Genomic DNA, 23773 nt, shown 5'->3' with positions numbered 1-23773 from the left:
TCAAGTGATTAAATATCATGCATGTGCCTTTGTTTTTTTCAGTTTTGTAAAAGCTGCATATATTCTTTTGGGTGGGGGACACATGTATGAGAGGAAAATGTCATTCAGAGGTACAGTCTCTACTCTGTTACTAAATTGTCAAGAAGATGGAGTTGGAGTTGAGTATCATTGGAGTCGATGAGATGTTTGACAGGGAGCAACACAGTCTAATGGAGGACTAACAGGTGTCCTACAACACACTACACCGTGAGCTGGAAACACAATATGAGCCTTTATTGCCCTGTGCTTCAGTGGGGAGGGAAATGATGCCTCCATTCATTGTCCTCTCACCATGGAATTCACTACCTGTCTAGAAACCATTGTAGTAGCTTATTGTTGTATGGCCAATATACCTGTTGAACCAGATCTGTCTGAAGTATGAAAGATAATGCATTGTTGCATTGTTGGGTTTTGAGTTTGCAAGAATGGCACTTCACTGTACTTGTGCATGTGACATTGAAACTTGAAACTAATGTATGGCAGTTTTATCAGCAGGGTGAGAACCGTGTGTATTATGGTGTTACTGTGATCAAATAATTTATAGGTTCAATAAAATGTGTTTTTCAGATTGGCCCATTCATTTACTGGACATACTGTATAGAGTACATGATGTTTAAACTACACTATTATGCCCCTCTCTCTTTCTCTCAAGTGCAGTCAGTGCTTCATGACTGATCGCTTTCAATGTTTACTGTAGCTTGTCTTAACTACATAAGCTAACGTATTGGCTAGCCCAGCCGATTAGGAATGGTCAACACAGGTCAAATGCTGTACGCAGATGAGTATACACACTTTAAAACCCTCCTCACTGTGCACTTTGACCTGGTGCTCTGTGCTCTCGTTTTAATCCCCTATTTACTTTTCTGTCGTTCAGAAGAGATTTGACCTATAAAGGTAAGCAAGTAACTTTTTCCAACCACCTTTTCATCATTGTTAATATACAGTATGATTAGGACCAGGGTTTTTTTCCCTGACCAAGTGACCTAACCAGGAAAAACTCTAGTTATAGCTTGTAGTCCTCCTGGACCCAGTTTAAGCGTTATCGTCAACATTTCTCTATTATGAAGAATATGCTGTATGTTTGTGAACATGTGGATTCCGTGCATTCTGTTTTTATCCTTCAATATTCATCTGCCTAAAGTTCAGCATCTGCTGCAATGAATCACTTAATTGACATTTGAACAGACTTTTTTCCCCACAGCGACCCACTTGTTGAATTCATGCATCTAATTTTACAGTTGGTGGGAAATAATGATCTCATGAACATGGATGTGGGATTCCTTGAGCTCTCAGAAATAAAGGTTATCTATTGGTTATATATTTTATGTATTTTTGTTGTGTGTATTCTGAATAGTAAACACCTTTAGATATAGACCCCCAGGTTCTTCAAATGGGAAAAACACAATAACCATCATTTACATTACAAATAAAATGTAGAAATGCTGGCTAGTTGTCTTGACGCACACTGTAACCAATGTAAAACCTAGAGTTTTCCATGCATTGTTTTGCTTTGCATGTTGTCCCTTGAGACCCTTCTCTTTAGTAAAACAAAAATAGTACATTTGTTAGTGCAGTGGTCATAGTCCCTCTCTCCTCCACTGCTCCCTTCTTATCCCTCTATCTCCCTCTAGAGATGCAGGTGTTCCCAGGGACGTTGCATTGCACAGCAGTGGAGGGTGCAGGGCCATGAAGTACAGCAGTGAAGGGGGCATGACCACAGAGCTCTCCTGTGACAGGTATGGCAGGCAGGAGCCTGGGGGGGAGGGGCCATAGAGCTCTCCTGTGACAGGTATGGCAGGCAGGAGCCTGGGAGGGGGAGGGGCCACAGAGCTCTCCTGTGACAGGTATGGCAGGGCAGGTGCCTGGGAGAGGGAGGGGCCACAGAGCTCTCCTGTGACAGGTATGGCAGGGCAGGTGACTGGGAGAGGGAGGGGCCACAGTACCTGTGTGGCGTTGGCAGTAGTGCACTACAGTACACCTGTTGCACTTCTCAGGCTCTCTCTTCCTCCGTCCCTCTCTCCCTCTCTCTTTCTCCCTGGCTGGACAGAGAGCACGGGGGGAGAAGAAGAGGGCTTCTTGGTCAAAATGGATCCCAACAAGGAGGCCAACAACGGCAGTGAGAAAGAGAAGGAAAAAGAGAAAGTGGTCAAGAGGAGAACCAGGCCTAACTTCCTGCGCTACATGCACTTGGAGAGGAGGAAGACGGACACCATCGTGGTGGCCAACGATGACACCGCCGCCGACATTAAAGGTGACATCAACCTTGGGACCCTGGTGCGGAGGAGTCAGTCGGACAAAACGGAGTACAGTGCCAAACTTAAAGGTAATTGGATCCCCTGAGGTCATAACTATGGAAACTAGGTTAGCTATAGCTCAGGTTTTAACATCTCATAGCTTCCTGTTGACTTGGACGATAGTAAGTTCTCCTCCTAAGTGCTTTGTAAAAGAAAAGGTGACACTTTGCTTGGATATTCCATCTGTAGATGGATACTCAACAAACTACCAATAGACTATCAGTAAGACGTCAACAGCATGTCTGTTGACTTTCAACAGGGAAGCATTTATAGACGTTCAGCAAATCAACCGTAGCGCCATAGATTCCAGAGGAACACGTGTGACTCAAGGGTGAAAGCCAGATAGACGAAGGGCACTGTAGCTATGGATGCTTCTGCCAAGCATCTGTTGTGTTGTTATGTGATTGAGGGAGCACCAAGCTATTCCCGCAGGGATGAGGTCACATATGCAAACCGTGCTCCAACCGAGCCACAGTAGCCTTACAGCATGGAGGAGTGGCTATACTGTAGCTACAGGCCCAGTATTAAACCAGATAAGTAAACCTAGTATGAGTGAATGACAACAGGGCTTCTATCACTGACTGAAGCATTTAATTATTAAACCAGTGTGTTGTCCCTATGATTTTAAAGGGGAAGTGTGAACATCCAGATATATAGACACGTGTCAACACCAGTGTTACTACTGTGCTACTACAGCCTGAACAATGTCAAGGTGGCTGTCACGACATGGTCAGACTTGACGTTCTCTGAAGTCAAATTCTTATACATTTATCATAAGATTGTTTTTATTTTAACACAATCTGGGCTCAAAATTGAACTAAAGTATCGTTACTGGTCGGCATAATGGCTGACATAGCTAGATACACTCCTGACCTGCAAACCAATATTTCATTTCAGAATTGGTTCAAATTAGGTTAAGGTCAGGGTTAAGGTCAAGGTTAAGGTCAGGGTTAAGGTCATGGTTCTTTTTTCGTTTGTCATTTTGCAGGTAAGCAGTGTCCTTTTAGCCTCTCTCACTTTTCCCAGACAGTCAGTGTGTCTCATCAGCAAAAACTCACCTCACCTGTCCTTCCTCTACTACATTACATCAGGTGTTGTCACGCACTTGGAATGTAGACCTTCAGGCGCAGGTTGACGTTTATTGGGATGAATCTTGTCCTGGAGGCAGGGCTGCAAAATTGACTATATATTGTAAAAATTCTTGAAATGTAAAACAACTTATTTTAAGGTTAGGGTTAATCATAACGTTAGCAGTGTGGTTAGGGGTAGGTTTAAAATACGATTTTACAACTTTGTGGCTGTGCCAGCTAATGATTACCCTGCAGAGCTGCCTCCAGTACATGAGTCATCCTAATAAATGCCAACCAGCCAAGTAGTCACTGGATGCCTTACAGAAAATACGAGGTTAACTATGTAGAGATTCTTGTGCCACTAGTTCTGTAGGTTTACTCAACAAGGGAACAATGGTCACCTACACTCCTGCTAATGTCAATTAGGGGCATTAGTTTACTCAATTAAACAATACCGTCAATCTCCCATCTAACCATCTAAAGAGCCATTTAAACTATTTTGTATTATAATGACGTGCTGAATAGGACACACTTAACCTCTCAGATTCTCAACCTCTCACCTGAAACACCGACACATCCTATTCACTCTATAGTGGACTACTGTTGACCTGAAACACCGACACATCCTATTCACTCTATAGTGGACTACTGTTGACCAGCCCCCGTAGGGATCCAGCGCCCGTAGGGATCCAGCCCCCGTAGGGATCCAGCGCCCGTAGGGATCCAGCCCCCGTAGGGATCCAGCTCCCGTAGGGATCCAGCCCCCGTAGGGACTCAGCCCCCGTAGGGATCCAGCCCCCGTAGGGATCCAGCCCCCGTAGGGATCTGGTCAAAAGTAGTGAACAGAGTGGGATGTAGGACACTCCTTGTCCTGTCAGCACATCCACTGTTTACCTGAAACACAGGCACTCGTTGCCTATCACCACTTTCTGTTTTCTTGACTTGTGCCCAAGGACAAGCGTCACAACTCAGTTCTCAAACAGCTGATTGTTTTCAGTAAACTGATCGTCACCGCCACCGCCCACTTTAAAGGGTTTCTCCATCACGCTAAACAAGCTGCCTTGAGTATAAGTGTACAGGTACATTGCAAATATTGACATAATGGTGGCGTCACATGGGGAAGTGTGCGAGTTGTTCCTGAACACTGAGTTCTCCTCTATCATTCTGTCTGCTGTGAAACAGGTTGATCAAGCCTGGCCTCAAGGTCCATAGCAACCAGAAGTTATGGTCAGTCACAAAGCGTTACCACCCTGATATGATATTGCACACTGGCTGGTGTCATACAGTAATTCACCTCCTCAGTTTATAGTGAGTTATTGAAAGCTGTGAACAGTCATCCACTACTAAGTATCTAAATATTCATAAGACAAACTGGTCAATTGGTATGCATGACACGTGTGTGTGTGTCTTTGTGTGTGTATGTGTGTGTTGTGTGTTTGTGCGTGTGTGTTGTGTTGTGTGTGCATGCGTACGTCCATGTGTGTGTGTGTGTGTGTGTGTGTGTGTGTGTGTGTGTGTGTGTGTGTGTGTGTGTGTGAATTGGCCTCAACAAGGGCCTTTTGTGTCTTGTTATTGCATCAGATAGTGTGTCCGTACTACGGGGTACAAAGAGCCCCTATCAACCTAGCTACTGTCCTCAGGCCCAGCTCTCACCTGTGGGCCATTAGGAGAGATGACTGGAGCCAAGCACAACTCAGTGAGGTATCCTATACAAACCGCAGCTAAACCCAAAGCCAGTGATTTAATAACTGCTTCAGCTGTTAGCATTGGCCCTTTTGCCCTTCCTATGAGGCTCCACCTCTATTCCCCTAATGGACTTGAACTCAGTCCTTTCTTCAATGACATTCTCAATCCTATTGTATTCTGCAGGGGGGTGACCGGGGGCATCTAACGTGTCATTTTTCCTTGTGGCGATACGTGATCCGTCAGGGTCCCTGTGTTCCAAAGCCTTCCGTACGTTAGATCGTTTTCAATAGCCAAGCCTGGTGAAAAGGCTGGCGTGTCCTCTTTCATGGGAACTGCTGCGCCTGCAACCACACCAGCATAATACAGTAGCATAATGGTGGCTAATGGGACGACATAGACTATTACATTATGGCTCTATCAAACACTGACCCATGATATGACTATATTGTGATAGAAGTGCTGAATTTAACAACATGCTGGTCCTCTTTTGTGGACCTGTTTTATTTCAGTAACTCAGGTCTTACCCAGGCAGGGAGATAGGCTAGGAGGTCTCAGGTCTTACCCAGGCAGGGAGCTAGGCTAGGAGGTCTCAGGTCTTACCCAGGCAGGGAGCTAGGCTAGAAGGTCTCAGGTCTTACCCAGGCAGGGAGATAGGCTAGGAGGTCTCAGGTCTTACCCAGGCAGGGAGCTAGGCTAGAAGGTCTCAGGTCTTACCCAGGCAGGGAGCTAGGCTAGGAGGTCTCAGGTCTTACCCAGGCAGGGAGCTAGGCTAGAAGGTCTCAGGTCTTACCCAGGCAGGGAGCTAGGCTAGGAGGTCTCAGGTCTTACCCAGGCAGGGAGATAGGCTAGAAGGTCTCAGGTCTTACCCAGGCAGTGAGCTAGGCTAGGAGGTCTCAGGTCTTACCCAGGCAGGGAGCTAGGCTAGAAGGTCTCAGGTCTTACCCAGGCAGGGAGCTAGGCTAGGAGGTCTCAGGTCTTACCCAGGCAGGGAGATAGGCTAGAAGGTCTCAGGTCTTACCCAGGCAGGGAGCTAGGCTAGAAGGTCTCAGGTCTTACCCAGGCAGGGAGCTAGGCTAGAAGGTCTCAGGTCTTACCCAGGCAGGGAGCTAGGCTAGAAGGTCTCAGGTCTTACCCAGGCAGGGAGCTAGGCTAAAAGGTCTCAGGTCTTACCCAGGCAGGGAGCTAGGCTAGAAGGTCTCAGGTCTTACCCAGGCAGGGAGCTAGGCTAGAAGGTCTCAGGTCTTACCCAGACAGGGAGCTAGGCTAGAAGGTCTCAGGTCTTACCCAGGCAGGGAGCTAGGCTAGAAGGTCTCAGGTCTTACCCAGGCAGGGAGCTAGGCTAGAAGGTCTCAGGTCTTACCCAGGCAGGGAGCTAGGCTAAAAGGTCTCAGGTCTTACCCAGGCAGGGAGCTAGGCTAGAAGTTCTCAGGTCTTACCCAGGCAGGGAGCTAGGCTAGAAGGTCTCAGGTCTTACCCAGGCAGGGAGCTAGGCTAGAAGGTACTCAGCCCTGCCACTAAATCTGCACTTTCTTTTCACTTGCAGCAGAGTCTCTTGAATAGCCATTATACTGTATTTCATATGTCATGTTGTAATGTGACATACGTCTTATTCACATTTATTTAAATTTTAACACTTTATTTTCATTCATTAACATGCTTCTCTTTTACGTGATGTCAAATCATTTTAATTGCTACAACAATTTTTATTTTACATTATTGAACCTTTATTTAATTAGGCAAGTCATTTAAGAACAAATTCTTATTTACAATGACAGCCTAGGAACAGTGGGTTAACTGCCTTGTTCAGGGGCAGAACAACATATTTTTACCCTGTCAGCTCGGGGATTCGATCTAGCAGCCTTTCGGTTACTGGCCCAACACTCTAACCACTAGGCTACCTGCCTCCCCAAAATATAGTAATTGACCACCATTCTTTTAGGGAGAATTATAAAGTATTATATTCTTTAGGAGGGGCCATTGAAACCTGATAGCCAGGAGGGGTGAAGGTGTCGATTTAGCTTTTTGCAGCTTTAGAGGGCTTGACATGGCATTTGTCTTTTCTCCTGCCCTTCCAAGGACATGACACCATCATATCCTCATTCCACCTCTTTGTGAAAAATGGTCAAATAGCTCTCCAATGTCAAAGCTTTTGAATGTTCCGTTTTAGTACTGCCTGTATACAAGTGAATGCCAGGGTTGTGTTGACATGAATGCACTGGTAGGAGTGTGAGACTGAGAAGTGGGGAAGAGGTGGGAGGGGTGTGTTGTGAGGGTGCTGGGTGTGTAATGTGTACGCATATGCATGTATGAGTGTGGTGTGGTGTGTGGGTGTTTGTGCGTCAGATTTTTGTTGACTGTCTTGATGTGTGCTGGGGGTGGAGTTGGTTTGTGTAGCGGGATGGAGTGTGTGTGTGTGCGCGTGTGTGTGTGTCAGGTGCATCCCCCCCAGCTGGAGCAGATGGAATGCCTGCACACGCCGTGGCATTACATCAGCGAGGCAATTAGTTCAGTAACCTGACACAGCTCTCTCTTCTTCCTTCCACTCTGTCTCTTTCTCTGTCGCTCTCTCTCTGTCGCTCTCTCTCTGTCACTCTCTCTCTCTCTCTATCTCTCCATCTCTCTTCTCTCTCTCTCTCTTTCCACACACTCTCTCTTTTCCTCTCTCTCTCCCCTCTTTTTCTCTTCCCTCTCTCTCTCCCTCCCTCCCTCTCAATCTCCCTCCCTCCCTCCCTCCCTCCCTCCCTCCCTCTCAATCTCTTGCCCTCCCTCTCTATCTCTCTTAATCTCCCTCTCAATCTCTCTCCCTCCCTCTCTCTCTCTCTCCCGGAGAGGGGGAAGTGGTGTGTTGAGGTCGATTAGGCAGCAGACCCGGAAAGGAAACATCTCCCTTCCCTGAACACACGCTTCACTCCTCTTCACACACACACACACACACACACACACACACACACACACACACACACACACACACACACACACACACACACACACACACACACACACACACACACACACACACACACACACATACTCTCTCTCTCTCTCTCTCTCTCTCTCTCTCTCTCTCTCTCCTCACCCGCCATGCAAAGCACTGCCAGCTAGGGACTGATTAGGGGGAGCAGGGCGATAAAAAAAGAGAGAAAAGAGAAGGAATGAAAAAAGAGGAGAGGAACCCGACAGGCATGCTAATGGGGGCTGGTCGGTGTTCAGTCAAAACAATTAGATCAGCGTGAAACACTGGCAGAGGGTTGGGAGGGTAGGGAGGGTTGGGAGGGTTGGGAGGGTAGGGAGGGTAGGGAGGGTTGGGAGGGTTGGGAGGGTAGGGAGGGTAGGGAGGGTTGAAGTCAGGCGACGGTGTTGGGAGAGATGGATGTTTTCTCATGCATTGCATACCATGCCCATGTATGTAAATACAACTTCATGCAGAGGGCTCTTGTACATGTGTGCTCTCTCTTTACTGTAGATCTTTTGATACGGCCCCTTTTTAAACAGATCTCACATTTTAATATGATGTGTGGTTAACACGTTTATTGTGTCAATGATCATGTCATATCTCAACACGTTATTGTGTTATGTCATATTTTGTACATTATCTGCTCAGACAGAGACTATCCAATGGGCACACATTGGTTGAATCAACGTTGTTTCCACGTCATTTCATTGAAATTACATTGAAGCAACACAGACTAGACATTCAATTGACTTCTGTGCCCAGTGGGTATATTCTGCATAGAAGAAAACCTTGCCATCCAACACACATCCTAAACTTATCCATGTGCCTGTCTTAAGAGAAAATGGCGCCCCTGTCCCCCCTGTCGTCGATCCTGGCCTCCCCGGCCCTCGACCCCGCGGAGGTCCGCCTGAGGAAGATGAGCCGCAGGTCAAAGGTCATCCAGGAGCTGGTGCAGACGGAGAGGGACTTCCTCACCGACCTGGAGCTCTGCATCAGAGAGGTGGTCAAGCCCCTCAGAGACAGACAGGTAACGAGGAAGCAGACAGAGTACTCAGTGGGTGATATCCTCTGCTTACAGAGATACAAAGGGGTGGTTACCTTGTGTTACCTTGCTTGGTAGTGAATGTTGTATTGTTCGTTATTCAGGCAGAGTTGGTTTATGGAGTGATTTTCAAAAGACAATGCATGGTGTTTGAACTGCACACAGCCCACTTCTGACACCAGTGTAGCGAATATCAGGCGTGTGCTCTACCCAAGATAGCCACTGCCCCAATAGGGATATCTACACTTGGAGGAGATCATGCCAGGCTAACATAGGCTATAGGGTTGTTCCAGAACGTTGAGGTATTTGGATGACTGGCTATGTGTCTTAAAGGTCTCTCTCTGTGTGTGTCTCCAGGTGGTGGACGTGGATCGTCTGTTTACTAACATGGAGACAGTGTGTGAGGTGTCGGCCGCGCTGCTCCACCGGCTGCAGGAGGCCACAGCTGAGCCAGACCCTGAGGCACTAGTCATAGGTAGGTGACCTCTGACCTCTGTTTAACCTCAGTCACCTGAGTCGTGTGTTCATCAGGGAAACTTAGTGAATGAAATGGATTGAAACAGGGAGGGGACTACCTGGACTTACCTGGTCCGGTAAGAAAGGCAAATTCTCGTTTTCAAAACTTAAAAAAAAAAAACTTTTCCATTGAGTGACCTAATGAACATGACCCTTGTTTTGACCATACTGCCATTATAATATGCCACATTTCTAAATAAGCCACTCAGGTTGACTGATTTAATACGGGTTAATTCAAATGTATCACGTTTTGTTTTCCCACCGTAGGGGAAGTGTTCATTCAGGCCAAAGCAGCACTGGAGGACGTCTATAAAATCTACTGCTATCACCACGACGATGCCAACTCTTTACTCAAGTCCTATGAGAAAGAGGAAGGAATCAAGCAACATTTCATCACCTGTGTGTTATCACTGAAGTGAGTCGCTGCTTGATACTTCCCCCTCATTCATCAACTAAGCATTTCCTCCCAAAGAGGCATTTATACTGTTGGCCATAACTACTTTTATTAAACCAATGACTTTGCGTCTCGTTGCAGGCGGATATACGACCAAGAGTAAGTACACCAGATTTTTATAATTTTTCCTGTAAGAATATTTTTGAATAATTGACACTATAATATGAAAATGTACCTCCTATCCATATTGATTTTCAGTGGTTTAAATGAGTATTAAGTATAACAATGTTATTACATGTATAATGTAATTGACAGACTAATTATGTGTAACTAACTGTATCATCCTGTGTTATTGTCAGTGTAATGTTATTACATGTATAATGTAATTGACAGACTAATTATGTGTAACTAACTGTATCATGCTGTGTTATTGTCAGTGTAATCGTAATAATAATATATGCCATTTAGTAGACGCTTTTATCCAAAGTCACTTAGTCATTGGATGCATACATTTAATGCCTGGGTGGCCCCGAGAATCGAACTCACAATCCTGACGTTACAAGTGCCATGCTCTAACATGTTAACTGTTCTAGCATGTGTTATTAACTGTGTAATAATGTGTAACCCAAACAAGTCTGCTGGGATTTTTTTCCATCTTCCGCTGCAATTTCTGTTGAAAATCGAAAGATTTTGCCTCTAGTGTCGTCACATTATTATTAACATCAAGCTGTGTGGTGGTCTTCAGGGGGAAACCCAACCTGCTGGACATGGGTTCTCTGCTCATCAAGCCGGTCCAGCGGGTCATGAAGTACCCTCTGCTGCTCGGGGAGCTGTGGCAGGCCACGCCCAGCGACCACCCTGACAACAGTCCCCTCCAGGAGGCTCTGACCGCCGCCAAGATCATCAACGTCAACATCAACGAGTTCAAGAGGAGAAAGGACATCGGTACAGCTCTAAATATGCGATAGTCTGAGATGGAGAAATGTGTGATGAAATGTGTGGTGAAACTGAGATAAATCCTTGTTACATTGAACATTTTATAGAACACAGAACATTGTAGTTAAGATTGGAAGCAGTTAAAGTATTATACTGCATGGCAGTTATTACCATGCTATGCATCCCATTACTAAATGTCAGGACCCCTACAGTGCTTCAACCATAGAGATCCTATTAAGTTATTTTTAACGTTAGTATTCTAATTCCTAATTGTACAGTGTGTCTCCCCGAACTTGGTCTTGTCCTTTACATATGATTCTCTGTCATACTGTAGTGATGAAGTACAAGAGGACCGAGGAGGATGGGGGGACACTCATGGGTAAACTGAACAAGTTCAGCATCCACTCTATCAGGAAGAAGTCTGACAGGCTCACAGGATACCTCAAGATCCTCACAGGTGTGGAGCCACAGGTAAATAACTAGCTGCTACACCTCTCCCACTCTACACTAACTTCTACAATATGAATGTGAGTAAATACACTTCATGTGTTAATGACAAACCACAATTTGGGGACATTTGTGTAAAACCTATTTTTGTCTTGAGGTTATCAATAGAACAAGCTGCCTTCGTTAAAAAGTAAATACTAGTCTAAGGAGCTGGAAAGGTCAAGATTATCTGAACCACTGAGTAAACTCCTTCCCTCTCTCTCTGTCTCTGTCTCTCTCTCTGTCTCTCTCTCTCTCTCTCCCTCTTCTCTAGGTGAGAGATGAGGTGTTCGACAAGGAGGAGAAGCTGTTCAGGAGTCTGGAGAAAGCAGTGAGACAACTAGTCAAGAACGTCCATTGTTACCTGATACACATACAGGTAATCATGTACCAGCCATTGATGGATGTATGGCTTGATGGATTGATGGACGGATTGATGGATTGATGGATTGATAAATTGATGGATGGATAGATGGAAAGATGGATTGATTGATGGATTGATGGATTGATGGATTGATAAATTGATGGATGGATAGATGGAAAGATGGATAGATGGATTGATGGATTGATGGACGGATTGATGGATTGATGGATTGATAAATTGATGGATGGATAGATGGAAAGATGGATAGATGGATTGATGGATTGATAAATTGATGGATGGATAGATTGATAAATTGATGGATGGATAGATGGATTGATGGATTGATAAATTGATGGATGGATAGATTGATAAATTGATGGATGGATAGATGGATTGATGGATTGATGGATTGATAAATTGATGGATGGATAGATGGATTGATGGATTGATGGATTGATGGATTGATAAATTGATGGATGGATAGATGGAAAGATGGATTGATGGATTGATTGATGGATAGATGGATTGATGGATTGATAAATTGATGGATGGATAGATGGATTGATGGATTGATAAATTGATGGATGGATAGATGGATTGATGGATTGATTGATGGATGGATTGATGGATGGATGGATGGATTGAAAATGTCCTAATATTTAGAACAAATAAGGTGGTGTAGACAATCTCAATGTTCCAGTGAATAATATTGACATACCGGAGTAATACCCATGGAAAGCAATATTGACTGTGTCTTTTACATGTTGTGTAGGAGATGGTAGGTGTCGCGGTCCAGAATGCTGCAGACCTGGAGGACATCATGAAGGATCCAGACAAAATAGACACAAACAGTACTCAGCACCTGAAGAACGGCAACAACCCATACAAGCACTTTGTAAGTTTGACTCTACATTTGGATACCCTATTCTCACAGTAAATACAAACTATTTCCTGTCGAGGAGCTGTGTGTTCTTTTTTGACAACTTAACTATTTGTTCCTTTCTTCCGTCTTCCATCTCTCTCAGGCTACCGGCTCTTCTCCTCTCTTCTCTCTCCTGCTTGTCAGCCTGTCTATCCTTTCTTCCGTCTTCCATCTCTCTCAGGCTCTTCTCCTCTCTTCTCTCTCCTGCTTGTCAGCCTGTCTATCCTTTCTTCCGTGGACGCTGTTCACTTGTGGGGCCTGCTTGCCCTAGCTGTGCCCTCCTGCGCTTACACGGCTCCCTCTCTCTCTCTCCACTCCTCCGTCAGAGTGAGTGAGTGATCTGTCAGTCAACCTTTCGGCTTCCACTCCCGCCTGGTGAAACATTTAATCTCTCCCTCTACCCCTCTGAAACTGCACTCTCCTCACACTCCTCTGTCTCTCTCTCCCGCTTAATGTCTCCCCCCCCCATCTCTCTCTTCTGCCGCCTGCCCTCCTTTCTGTGGGGATAGCTCTGTTGCTCATTCCGAGATAACGAGCCTTTTGAATAGAGTTCTTTGTGTTACTTGGTGCTCTCAGTGAAGGATGAGGAGCCACTCGAGGGCCCACAGAGACTTTAATGAGCGCTAATAGCTAACAGCGCTAATAGCTCAGTACAGCTCATACAGCAACTAGCCTCTGAAACTGCAACACACCTGCCCTCTGGGTGGAGAATAAGGGTGCTCTTTTGTATCAACGAGTTTCATTAAGATGCCTTTTGTTACTATTTGAAATAGGCACATCATTATTCGAATTGTGCAAGGCAAGATGTTTTCAGAGGAGATTATACAAACTAAAGTGCAGATGGCAGAACTATTTGCGACAGACCAATTTGTAGGCCATTTCGTGCCTCATTTGATTGATTCCCACAGCCACAATCATATATAATGAGACAAGGGCCTCTATTTTGAAATCTATGCTAAATAAATGCCCTACAGTATTTCAATTCCCTGTATGTTTGTGTGATCTCACACCAAAAACGCAGGTTGATGTTTATTGTCATGAATCTCGCCCTGGAGGCAGACCTGAACGATGTCCGCTAGGTGGGTCGGCTGCAAAGTCAAAATTGGCTATAATGTAAAAATATCTGTAAAATATAATGTATAATATAATGTAAAAATAGCTTTTTGGTCTTCAAGGTTAGGGTTAAGCATTAGGGTTTGCAGTGTAGTTAAGGTTAGGTTTCAAATCAGATTTTATGACTTTGTGGCTGTGTCAGCTAGTGACCCCTCTGCAGAGCTGTCTCAAGGGCAAGATTCATGTAATGTATGGAAAAACACTCATTCTCCATCATTGCTTCCCTATATGATCCCTTCAGAAAGAGAGGATGGCACATCTGGTCCTGGCACCCCTCTCCTCTCTCCAAGGCATGTTCGCTGCCCCGCAGAAACTCATCCAGAAACGCTACGACAAACTATTGGACTACTGCAGCCGCCTGGAGCGCTCTCCCTCCTCCTCCACGTCTTCTGCCTCTTCTTCTTCCTCCTCTCCATCACCTGTATCCGAGGACCAGGTGAGTTCAACAAGGGATTCCGTTTGCAGCAATCATGTTACCTAGCAACAATTTCCGTTAACCTATTAGTATGAACATACCTAAATGTTATATTGAAGCTCATTTTGTAAGGATTATAGCATTTGTAGGGATTATGGGGATTATATAATTTTAGCGACAATATTAGTAATTTTGCTATTGAAAGTTTAGTGTATTGGTCTTTCAGCATTATAACAGTTCTCATTAAAACCAGAATTATTTTATCTGTTAACATAAAAAAAATCATAAATGTTAAATAAATATGCCAATTTCAGAATGCTATAAAGGTCTTTGCTAAAATGTTTAAATCTGTTTGTTTCTACAGGGCCAGGTTGCTGCGCGGCGGGACTACGCAGCCCTCAATGCTCAGCTGGTGGAGGAGCTGCAGAGATTCAACATGGCCGCCCATACTATTTTGTCCAACTGTGTCCTCTGCTTGGTGACCCTGCTGAAAGGTCTGATGGACACGGCCTGCCACCACGCACCCTCCATACAGCAACTACCGGTGAGGACGGGAAGGGGGAGTAAGGGAGATTGAGGGATGGAGTGGAGTTTTGTGTGGTGAAATAGAGGGGCGTCTTTTATTGAACAGTAATATATTTTGCAGTATGAAAGGGAAAGGATTTGTGGTGTGTTGTGAGTTGATGCAAAATACCACACATTGAAGTATGATAAAGTGTATGATTAAATGTTTGATTTGTCCAGGCTCCTTTGTCCAACATCAGTGAAGTCCAAAGCAGCATCATGGAAGAGCTCAACAACCTGACTGTCGTCAAGGACAACGCACAGACTCTAATAGAACGCAAAGTCAGCTTCGAGAAAACAAAGAAAATTTTAGCTGTAAGTTTGGGAAGAAAACATGGTTGAAAGCTGGAAGGACTTGCCTCATTGTCTCCCCCATTATTACTACAGTATGTGATAAGCTAAGGTAATTAAAGGCTAGCCTGGTCCCAGATGTGTTTGTGCTGTATAGCTGTTTTCATGCCAATGACATTAGTAGTTGGTAAGACAGCACAAACACATCTTGGAGCATCCTCACTGAGCCAGCTATCTGCGGTAATGCCAGAAGGCTCTAGGTAAAAGCAGCATTACCCCACAGCCTCAGCACCTATTCCAGGATTGGCTCCCTTATTTGTTTAATTGAACCAATTAAAAGTCAATTAAAGAACAATGTTGGAGAAGTTATCGGAGCCACCAGACTCTGCCGAGCTCTCTGGGTTGGGATTAAATAGAGTGCTTGGCAACCCCAGCGCTACTCCAGTTATTACTCCCCCAAGACAAACTGTGTGTTTGTGTGTATGTGTGTGTGCGTACGCTTACATGTGCTTGTATCTGAACAGCGCAAGACTCCTTTGGATCGGTTTCGAACCACCTTCCCCTCCTGAGACCCATCACCACCCACCCCCCAACAGCCCAATGGGGCTCGTTAGCGATCATTCCCCCACTCCCCCATTGGGACACTGATGACTCGGCTCATATCACCCTAACTCCCTTCTCCCCCTCCACAGGTCCCAGAGATCCAGCGTCAGACAGAGGGCAACAGGGCCAGGCTGCTGGACGAGTATCCAGCTGACAGGCTGTTCCAGCTGAAGAGGAACTGTAACGGATGTCAGGAGCAGGATGTCAGCCTGCTGGAGGGGGAGCTGGTGGGCCTGCTGGAGGACACAGATCCCCTGGGGAGCCGGGGCCGCTGGCTGGTTGACACGGGCAGTAAGTTCATTATTATAGGTTGGATTATGTGATGTGACGCTGTTGGATCATCCTGTCTCATGTTGCTACAGTGGCTTAGTTATTGGATGTGTGCCATTCTTGTTAGGGCCGGACGATACCAGTATGGTGATACTCGTTACTATTGTGGCAAGGAAACAAAACAGAAAGCGGATGGAACTTCTTTAGAAATCAGCTCTAATGTTGGAAACAAACATTATGTTGTCATCCAGTCACATTTATTTATTTGACATACAGCGGGTTTTTAAAAGGACCAAATAGTTTGATGCGCGAAGTGTTTTCATTTATGACATGGAACAAATATATTACAGATATTGTCGCAGCCCTAATGTTTGTTCTGCATGAGAAAATTGTAATTGCACTTTTATCTAAACTAGCAGTGATAGACCGCCCAAATAGAGGATGTTTCATTCACTACTACAACCGTTAAGGTCGATGTAATGTAGACATAATGCTCTCAGTTTATGTCCGTTGTACAGGTGTCTTTTGCATTATGGGTACTGTAGTACATCATCCTACAGGTCTACATGACCTAACTCTAGACAAGCATCCCCCTCACTACTGTGGAACTAAACTCCTAGCTCTTCTGTCCTGTGGCGTGTTTTGTAGATAGATACACATCTCACTTCCTGATTACTAACCTACCACAGCTGACAAGTCAGCCAGCCTGCTGGGGAAATTCCCAGAGGCCTCTGACTGTGATGTCACGGTGATACTTGGAACAAACTAACCTCACCGACTCTCTCTGTCTCTCTCACTCTCTAGAGAGTTGCTGCCTCACAACAAGGCCAACTCAAAGAGTTTGTTACCATGTATTTTCCGCACCGCGCGTCATCTAGCACTGAGTGCCTGCCAGTTGTTTGCGGCGAGCCGCCTTTCGCTGTAAGCAGAGTGTGACGGTTTTCTTTATGAGAAGGAGAGTCGGACCAAAATGCGGCGTGTCTATTGCAATCCATGTTTAATGAAGTAACACACTAAACACAAACACTATCAAAACAATAAACTTAACAAAAACCGAAACAGCCTATACTTGTGTAACCTAACACAGAACAATGACATCAGGACACTAAGGACAATCACCCACGACAAACTCAAAGAATATGGCTGCCTAAATATGGTTCCCAATCAGAGACAACGATAAACACCTGCCTCTGATTGAGAACCACTTCAGACAGCCATAGACTTAGCTAGAACACCCCACTAGCTACAATCCCCATACATACACACCACATACAAAAACCCATGCCACACCCTGGCCTGACCAAATAAATAAAGATAAACACAAAATACTTCGACCAGGGTGTGACAGAACCCCCCCCCTAAGGTGCGGACTCCCGAACGCACCTCAAAACAATAGGGAGGGTCCGGGTGGGCGTCTGTCCATGGTGGCGGCTCCGGCGCGGGACGTGGACCCCACTCAATCAATGTCTTAGTCCCTTCTCCTCGCGTCCCTGGATAGTCCACCCTCGCCGCCGACCATGGCCTAGTAGTCCTCACCCAGAACCCCACTGGACTGAGGAGCAGATCGGGACTGAGGGGCAGCTCGGGACTGAGGCAGCTCGGAACTGAGGGGAAGCTCAGGAGTGAGAGGAAGCTCAGGAGTGAGAGGAAGCTCAGGAGTGAGAGGAAGCTCAGGCAGGTTGATGAATCTACCAGATCCTGGCTGGCTGGTGGTTTCGGCAGATCCTGGCTGACTGGCAGATCCTGGCTGACTGGCAGATCTGGCAGATCCTGGCTGACTGGCAGATCTGGAAAAGTCTGGTCGACTGGCAGATCTGGAAGAGTCTGGTCGACTGGCAGATCTGGAAGAGTCTGGTCGACTGGCAGATCTGGAAGAGTCTGGTCGACTGGCAGATCTGGAAGAGTCTGGTCGACTGGCAGATCTGGAAGAGTCTGGTCGACTGGCAGATCTGGAAGAGTCTGGTCGACTGGCAGATCTGGAAGAGTCTGGTCGACTGGCAGATCTGGAAGAGTCTGGTCGACTGGCAGCTCTGGCTGCTCCATGCTGACTGGCTGCTCCATCCTGACTGGCTGCTCCATGCTGACTGGCAGCTCTGGCTGCTCCATGCTGACTGACAGCTCTGGCTGCTCCATGCTGACTGACAGCTCTGGCTGCTCCATGCTGACTGACAGCTCTGGCTGCTCCATGCTGACTGACAGCTCTGGCTGCTCCATGCTGACTGGCTGCTCTATGATGACTGGCAGCTCTGGCTGCTCCATGCTGACTGGCAGCTCTGGCTGCTCCATGCTGACTGGCAGCTCTGGCTGCTCCATGCTGACTGGCTGCTCTGGCTGCTCCATGCTGACTGGCTGCTCCATGCTGACTGGCTGCTCCATGCTGACTGGCAGCTCTGGCTGCTCCATGCTGACTGACTGCCCTGGCTGCTCCATGCTGACTGACTGCCCTGGCTGCTCCATGCTGACTGGCGGCCCTGGCTGCTCCATGCTGACTGGCGGCTCTGGCTGCTCCATGCTGACTGGCGGCTCTGGCTGCTCCATGCTAATTGGCAGCTCTGGCGGCTCCTTGCAGACTGGCAGCTTTGGCGGCATCCTGCAGACTGGCAGCTTTGGCGGCATCCTGCAGACTGGCAGCTCTGGCGGCTCCTTGCAGACTGGCAGCTCCTTGCAGACTGGCAGCTCCTTGCAGACTGGCAGCTCCTTGCAGACTGGCAGCTCCTTGCAGACTGGCAGCTCCTTGCAGACTGGCAGCTCCTTGCAGACTGGCAGCTCCATGCTAACTGGCAGCTCTATGCTAACTGGCAGCTCTATGCTAACTGGCAGCTCCTTGCAAACTGGCAGTTCTGAACAGGCGGGAGACTCCGGCAGCGCTGTAGAGAAGGAAGGCTCTAACAGCGCTAAACAGGCGGGAGACTCCGACAGCGCTGGACAGGCGAGGCGCACTGTAGGCCTGATGCGTGGTGCTGGCACTGGTGGTACTGGGCCGAGGACACGCACAGGAAGCCTGGTGCGGGGAGCTGCTACCGGAGGGCTGGGGTGTGGAGGTGGTACTGGAAAAACCGGACCGTGCAGGCGCACTGGAGCTCTTGAGCACCGAGCCTGCCCAACCTTACCTGGTTGAATGCTCACGGTCGCCCTGCCAGTGCGGCGAGGTGGAATAGCCCGCACTGGGCTATGCAGGCGAACCGGAGACACCAAGCGCAAGGCTGGTGCCATGTAAGCCGGCCCAAGGAGACGCACTGGGGACCAGCTGCGTAGAGCCGGCTTCATGGCATTAGGCTCGACGCTCAATCTAGCCCGGCCGACACGCGGAGCTGGAATATACCGCACTGGGCTATGCACCCGCACTGGAGACACCGTGCGCACCACTGCATAACACGGTGCCTGTCCGGTCTCTCTAGCCCCCCGGTAAGCACAGGGAGTCTGCCCAGGTCTCCTACCTGGCGTAGCCATACTCCCTGTTAGCCCCCCCCCAATAAATTTTTGGGGCTGCCTCTCGGGCTTCCTTGCCAGCCGTGTTCCCTCATATCGCCGGCTCCTCTCTCCGGCTGCCTCTGCTCTCCTAAGTGCCTCCACCTGTTCCCATGGGAGGCGATCTCTTCCAGCCAGTATCTCCTCCCAAGTGTAACAGCCCTTGCCATCTAAAACATCCTCCCATGTCCATTCCTCTTTACGCTGCTGTTGCTGCCTGTTGACACGCTGCTTGGTCCGTTGGTGGTGGGTGATTCTGTGACGGTTTTCTTTATGAGAAGGAGAGTCGGACCAAAATGCGGCGTGTCTATTGCAATCCATGTTTAATGAAGTAACACACTAAACACAAACACTATCAAAACAATAAACTTAACAAAAACCGAAACAGCCTATACTTGTGTAACCTAACACAGAACAATGACATCAGGACACTAAGGACAATCACCCACGACAAACTCAAAGAATATGGCTGCCTAAATATGGTTCCCAATCAGAGACAACGATAAACACCTGCCTCTGATTGAGAACCACTTCAGACAGCCATAGACTTAGCTAGAACACCCCACTAGCTACAATCCCCATACATACACACCACATACAAAAACCCATGCCACACCCTGGCCTGACCAAATAAATAAAGATAAACACAAAATACTTCGACCAGGGTGTGACACAGAGTTACTTAGAGTACAAAGCCTCTCCCTGGGGGCATTGAGAAACACAGGCTGAGGAGGAGAAAGGAGCAGCCTGCCGCGCTTCTCTGTACTCCAGAATAACAAGGCTCAAATCAGCCAAGTTTTTGCAAGGAGTTGTAGAAAGGTTTGTGTGTGTGTGTGTGTGTGTGTGTGTGTGTGTGTGTGTGTGTGTGTGTGTGTGTGTGTGTGTGTGTGTGTGTGTGTGTGTGTGTGTGTGTGTGTGTGTGTGTGTGTGTGTGTGTGTGTGTGTGTGTTTCTCGGTACCGACTGCATTCTGAAACTACTTCACAGATTTGTTTCATCCACTGGGACTACTAGTCTTCATAAGAAGCTGTTTATTATATGGTCGATATTAATGCTACCAATGCAGTAAACAAAACTACTATTTCCCATTGCAACAATACGCCCGGTTTAAGGAAACCTTCGTATTATATGCAGTTTATAGACCGCGCTTCATCCTTCATTCGTTGACAGTGACACCGATCTCCCTGTGACTTACCCACAGTACACCCAGTCTCACAAAGAACCCTATTCACATGCAACCCAACCACCTGTGCATCTGTTGAGCCTCCCTGCACCTAGCTCTCTCACAGACTTCTTTTTCCCCTTATCTTTAACTCTGCATTGTTGACCCGTAAGTAAGCATTTCACTGTTGGTCTACACCTGTTGTCTACGAAGCATGTGACAAATAACATTTGATTTGAATAGCAGCCTATAGTCTTTTCTTTCAAATACTTTATGTGAATCAATGGAATAGTTCCTAAAGTGAAAACCCTGCCCATCTGGCACTCCAGGCAGGCTCAAGCCCAGATTCATCATGGCACCTGGAAGATTTCAAGTACTACTTGAACCCAGATATGTCTGACAGACACAAACATCCCTCTGTTCCCCTTCTCTCCCAGGTACCCAGGGTTACGTGTACTCATCCTTCCTGAAGCAGTACAACCCCAACAGGGATCAGGGTCGACCGGGTCAGGGTATGGGTACGGGGATCACAGAGCCCCAGCAGCCCATTGTGGTGCTGGATGAGGACTTTGACAACCTCAGCCTGTTTGTGTCGGGCAGCGGGAGGAACAACAGCATACGGAGCCGGAGCAGCATACCTAACTTCAGCCTCTACAACACCTCCAGTACCTCGCTTGACAGATGCTCCACCCCGTCCAGCCTACAGGGCGACACAGAGCCAGACATCCACCAGGATGTGGACACAGAGCCAGACAACCAGCAGGTGGGGTAACACTAGGTTAAAGAAGAGTCGTTCTGAACCCTTATGGACCCTACTCTTTATACAGCCTCTGGTCAAAAGTGGTGCACTATGTAGCATTATATATCTTTATACAACGGGTGGTTCTAATGCTGATTGGTTAAATCCGCATTCCAGCCAGTGTCTAATTCACAAGTTACCACAGGCTAAATCTATGAAGTTAAAATACCTATTTACTCTGTTCCATCTGACTGCGCAATCCACTGTGTCATCAGCCCAGCCAGGCAATTTATAAACTTCTATAATATGTGTCTACGTGACAGGTGCATTATGAAATGAGAGGACCGATCCTGGTTCAGTTGTCAGGGCTCAGGGTAAACAGAGGGCTTAGGTGTGCCTTTCAGTAGGCTTTACATAGTTGACATAACAATCTCAATAGAATGAATAGAATGAACTCCATTCGCTGAACAACACCTCAAAATTGTTTATTTGATATACGGGCCACATTGTAATTTACAAACAATAAAGATTACATTGAAAGCAAAGCACAGGAAATACATAGATCACAAGCTAATATAACAATCTACAAAAAGGAATTAACCAAGCAAGCAATGTATCTTTACTAGCTTATAGAGATGCCTGTAAAGGCCTCGTCAGAGCCGTGGTATGACAGCCGTGGTATGACAGAGTCGTGGTATGAAATATGAGGGTGGTTATTGCACGGAGCAGTAAAAAAGTTAAGTGTGCTGGTTTATAGTGCAGATGATTTGAAAACCCACTCTGTTAGGCCTGTTGGAAGCCTTGGGGCGGTGTGTGTTTGTGCCTGTTAGGTCTGGCTCTGATAGGTTTAGGGTCACACTTCCATCTCGCATAGAGATTATATGGAGTGAATAACATTTATACGACACCAGCGCAGTCACTCAACATTAGTCCCTTTAGCAGCCGCTGGGCAGGCTCTGTTCTTACTATGTCTTGGTTTGCTGCGACCTGGGAGGACGCTTTTGACCTCCATCAGAATATGAGGCGGTTAATATAGATTGTAAATGGATATTGGTGATGGTGGGTTTGGGTTGGGGATGACAGTGGGGATGGGGGTCTGTATCTTCTTTTGATGGACTAACAGTGACACCGACTGGTGAATTAAGGAAATACCACACTGAATTCAGTAGAGACTGTACAGCAAATTTTGCCAATGGAATATGCTGTGCTGTCGCAATTAACTAATACCTTGACACTTTTTGGATTTAAAAGTTTCATCAGATTGAATTGTAAATTAATTTAGTAAATAACTGTATGTTGGGGCACTTGACCAATTCGTTTGGGGTCAGATTCTGAGGAACATGAACCAAACATTTTCTCCACAACACCACACAGGCTGGTGGCACCTTAATTGGGGAGAACCGGCTCATTCTAATGAGTGGAGCGGAATTAGTGGAATGGTATCAAATAGATCAAACACATGGTTTCCATGGTTTCCAGGCGTTTGATTCCATTCCATTTGCTCTGTTCCAGACGTTATTATGAGCCGTTCTACCCTCATCAGCCTCCCGTGTACTGTATGCATGGTACAATAACTGCTCTATGGTGAATGTTCTGTCTGTTTCTCCAGTTTTATGCGGTGTACGGGTTCCAGGCACGCTGCGACCAGGAGCTGACCATGCAGGAGAACCAGCATGTGAGGATCCTCAAGTTCAGCGACCTGGGAGGCAACAAGGACTGGTGGTTGGCTGAGGCCAACGGACAGAAGGGCTACGTCCCAGCCAACTACCTCGGCAAAATGTCATACGCATAAAGGAATAGATTGGGATTAAGAAGGCCCAGTCCCAAATGGACTCCTAGCCTCTACAGGCAGGTTTCCCAGACACAGTTTTAGCCTAGTCTTGGACTAAAATGCAATTTTAATAGACTCCCAAGGACTAGGCCAAATCTCTGTTCAGGAAACCGGTCCTATGGCCTTGTGGAGATTTGAGAGCATTTGATAGTTGTACCGTAGCAACAAGGTGGAAATTCCGGCTAGCATATCAGGACAAGGTAGATTTATTACCATATCCTCTCAAATCTCCACAGGCATAGGGTCGATTTGGGATAGGATTTTACTGTAATCTGTCTCTCTATAAAAAATAAAAAAATGTATTGACCAGACAATGTAATTATCAAAAGATCATGACTGTTAAGATAATTGCATATATGCGTTTTGCACGAAGAATGGAGCTATCAGTGTGCTGAGCACTTAGTATTGCCACCTGCAGTGTTGATGAATTTATATTGTGAATGTGTGTCGTCCCAATGAAAATAATGATTTATTCTAATATATGTCAAGCAAATGTATTTTGAAAGAGATCATGTATTTTAGAGTTATACAATTCCTCCATGTAATGTGTATATTTTAGATCACTCATCAGTGATGAATAAAGAGTCTTTATCAGTGGTGCCTGATCCTGTTCAAT

The 23773-nt window shown here is 46.5% G+C and overlaps 1 protein-coding gene across 3 annotated transcripts; it reads left to right on the top strand.

Moving 5' to 3' along the window:
* The first annotated feature begins 829 nt into the window (after nucleotides 1-829).
* On the top strand, nucleotides 830-23752 carry LOC110497308 (Rho guanine nucleotide exchange factor (GEF) 38). 3 transcript variants are annotated; one of them, XM_036933828.2, is made up of 18 exons: nucleotides 830-933; nucleotides 1278-1340; nucleotides 1671-1775; nucleotides 2087-2362; nucleotides 8879-9069; nucleotides 9442-9559; nucleotides 9868-10015; nucleotides 10136-10153; nucleotides 10740-10939; nucleotides 11265-11401; nucleotides 11691-11795; nucleotides 12553-12675; nucleotides 14057-14251; nucleotides 14595-14774; nucleotides 14975-15109; nucleotides 15778-15979; nucleotides 21025-21350; nucleotides 22936-23752. In XM_036933828.2, exons 4-18 carry the CDS (start codon nucleotides 2125-2127, stop codon nucleotides 23116-23118), a joined length of 2499 nt encoding a protein of 832 aa, XP_036789723.2. In that variant the 5' UTR covers nucleotides 830-933; nucleotides 1278-1340; nucleotides 1671-1775; nucleotides 2087-2124; the 3' UTR covers nucleotides 23119-23752. The 3 variants fall into 3 exon arrangements, with proteins under 3 accessions (XP_036789723.2, XP_036789722.2, XP_090043942.1); XM_036933827.2 differs by lacking the exon at nucleotides 830-933 and having other exon boundaries at nucleotides 1219-1340; XM_090187816.1 differs by lacking the exons at nucleotides 830-933; nucleotides 1278-1340; nucleotides 1671-1775 and adding an exon at nucleotides 1924-1939.
* Nucleotides 23753-23773: the final 21 nt, after the last annotated feature.

Source organism: Oncorhynchus mykiss, chromosome 10 (genome assembly GCF_057628025.1).
Source record: "Oncorhynchus mykiss isolate SJ-2025 chromosome 10, ASM5762802v1, whole genome shotgun sequence".
Classification (NCBI taxonomy): Eukaryota; Metazoa; Chordata; class Actinopteri; order Salmoniformes; family Salmonidae; genus Oncorhynchus; species Oncorhynchus mykiss.
This window is presented reverse-complemented; position numbering and strand designations above follow the sequence as displayed.

Coding starts and splice junctions, on each gene's coding strand:
- LOC110497308 (XM_036933828.2), top strand. CDS start 2,125: ATGGATCCCAACAAGGAGGCCAACAACGGCAGTGAGAAAGAGAAGGAA. Junction 11,796..12,552: donor GTTACCTGATACACATACAG/GTAATCATGTAC, acceptor CATGTTGTGTAG/GAGATGGTAGGTGTCGCGGT. Junction 15,980..21,024: donor CTGGCTGGTTGACACGGGCA/GTAAGTTCATTA, acceptor CTTCTCTCCCAG/GTACCCAGGGTTACGTGTAC.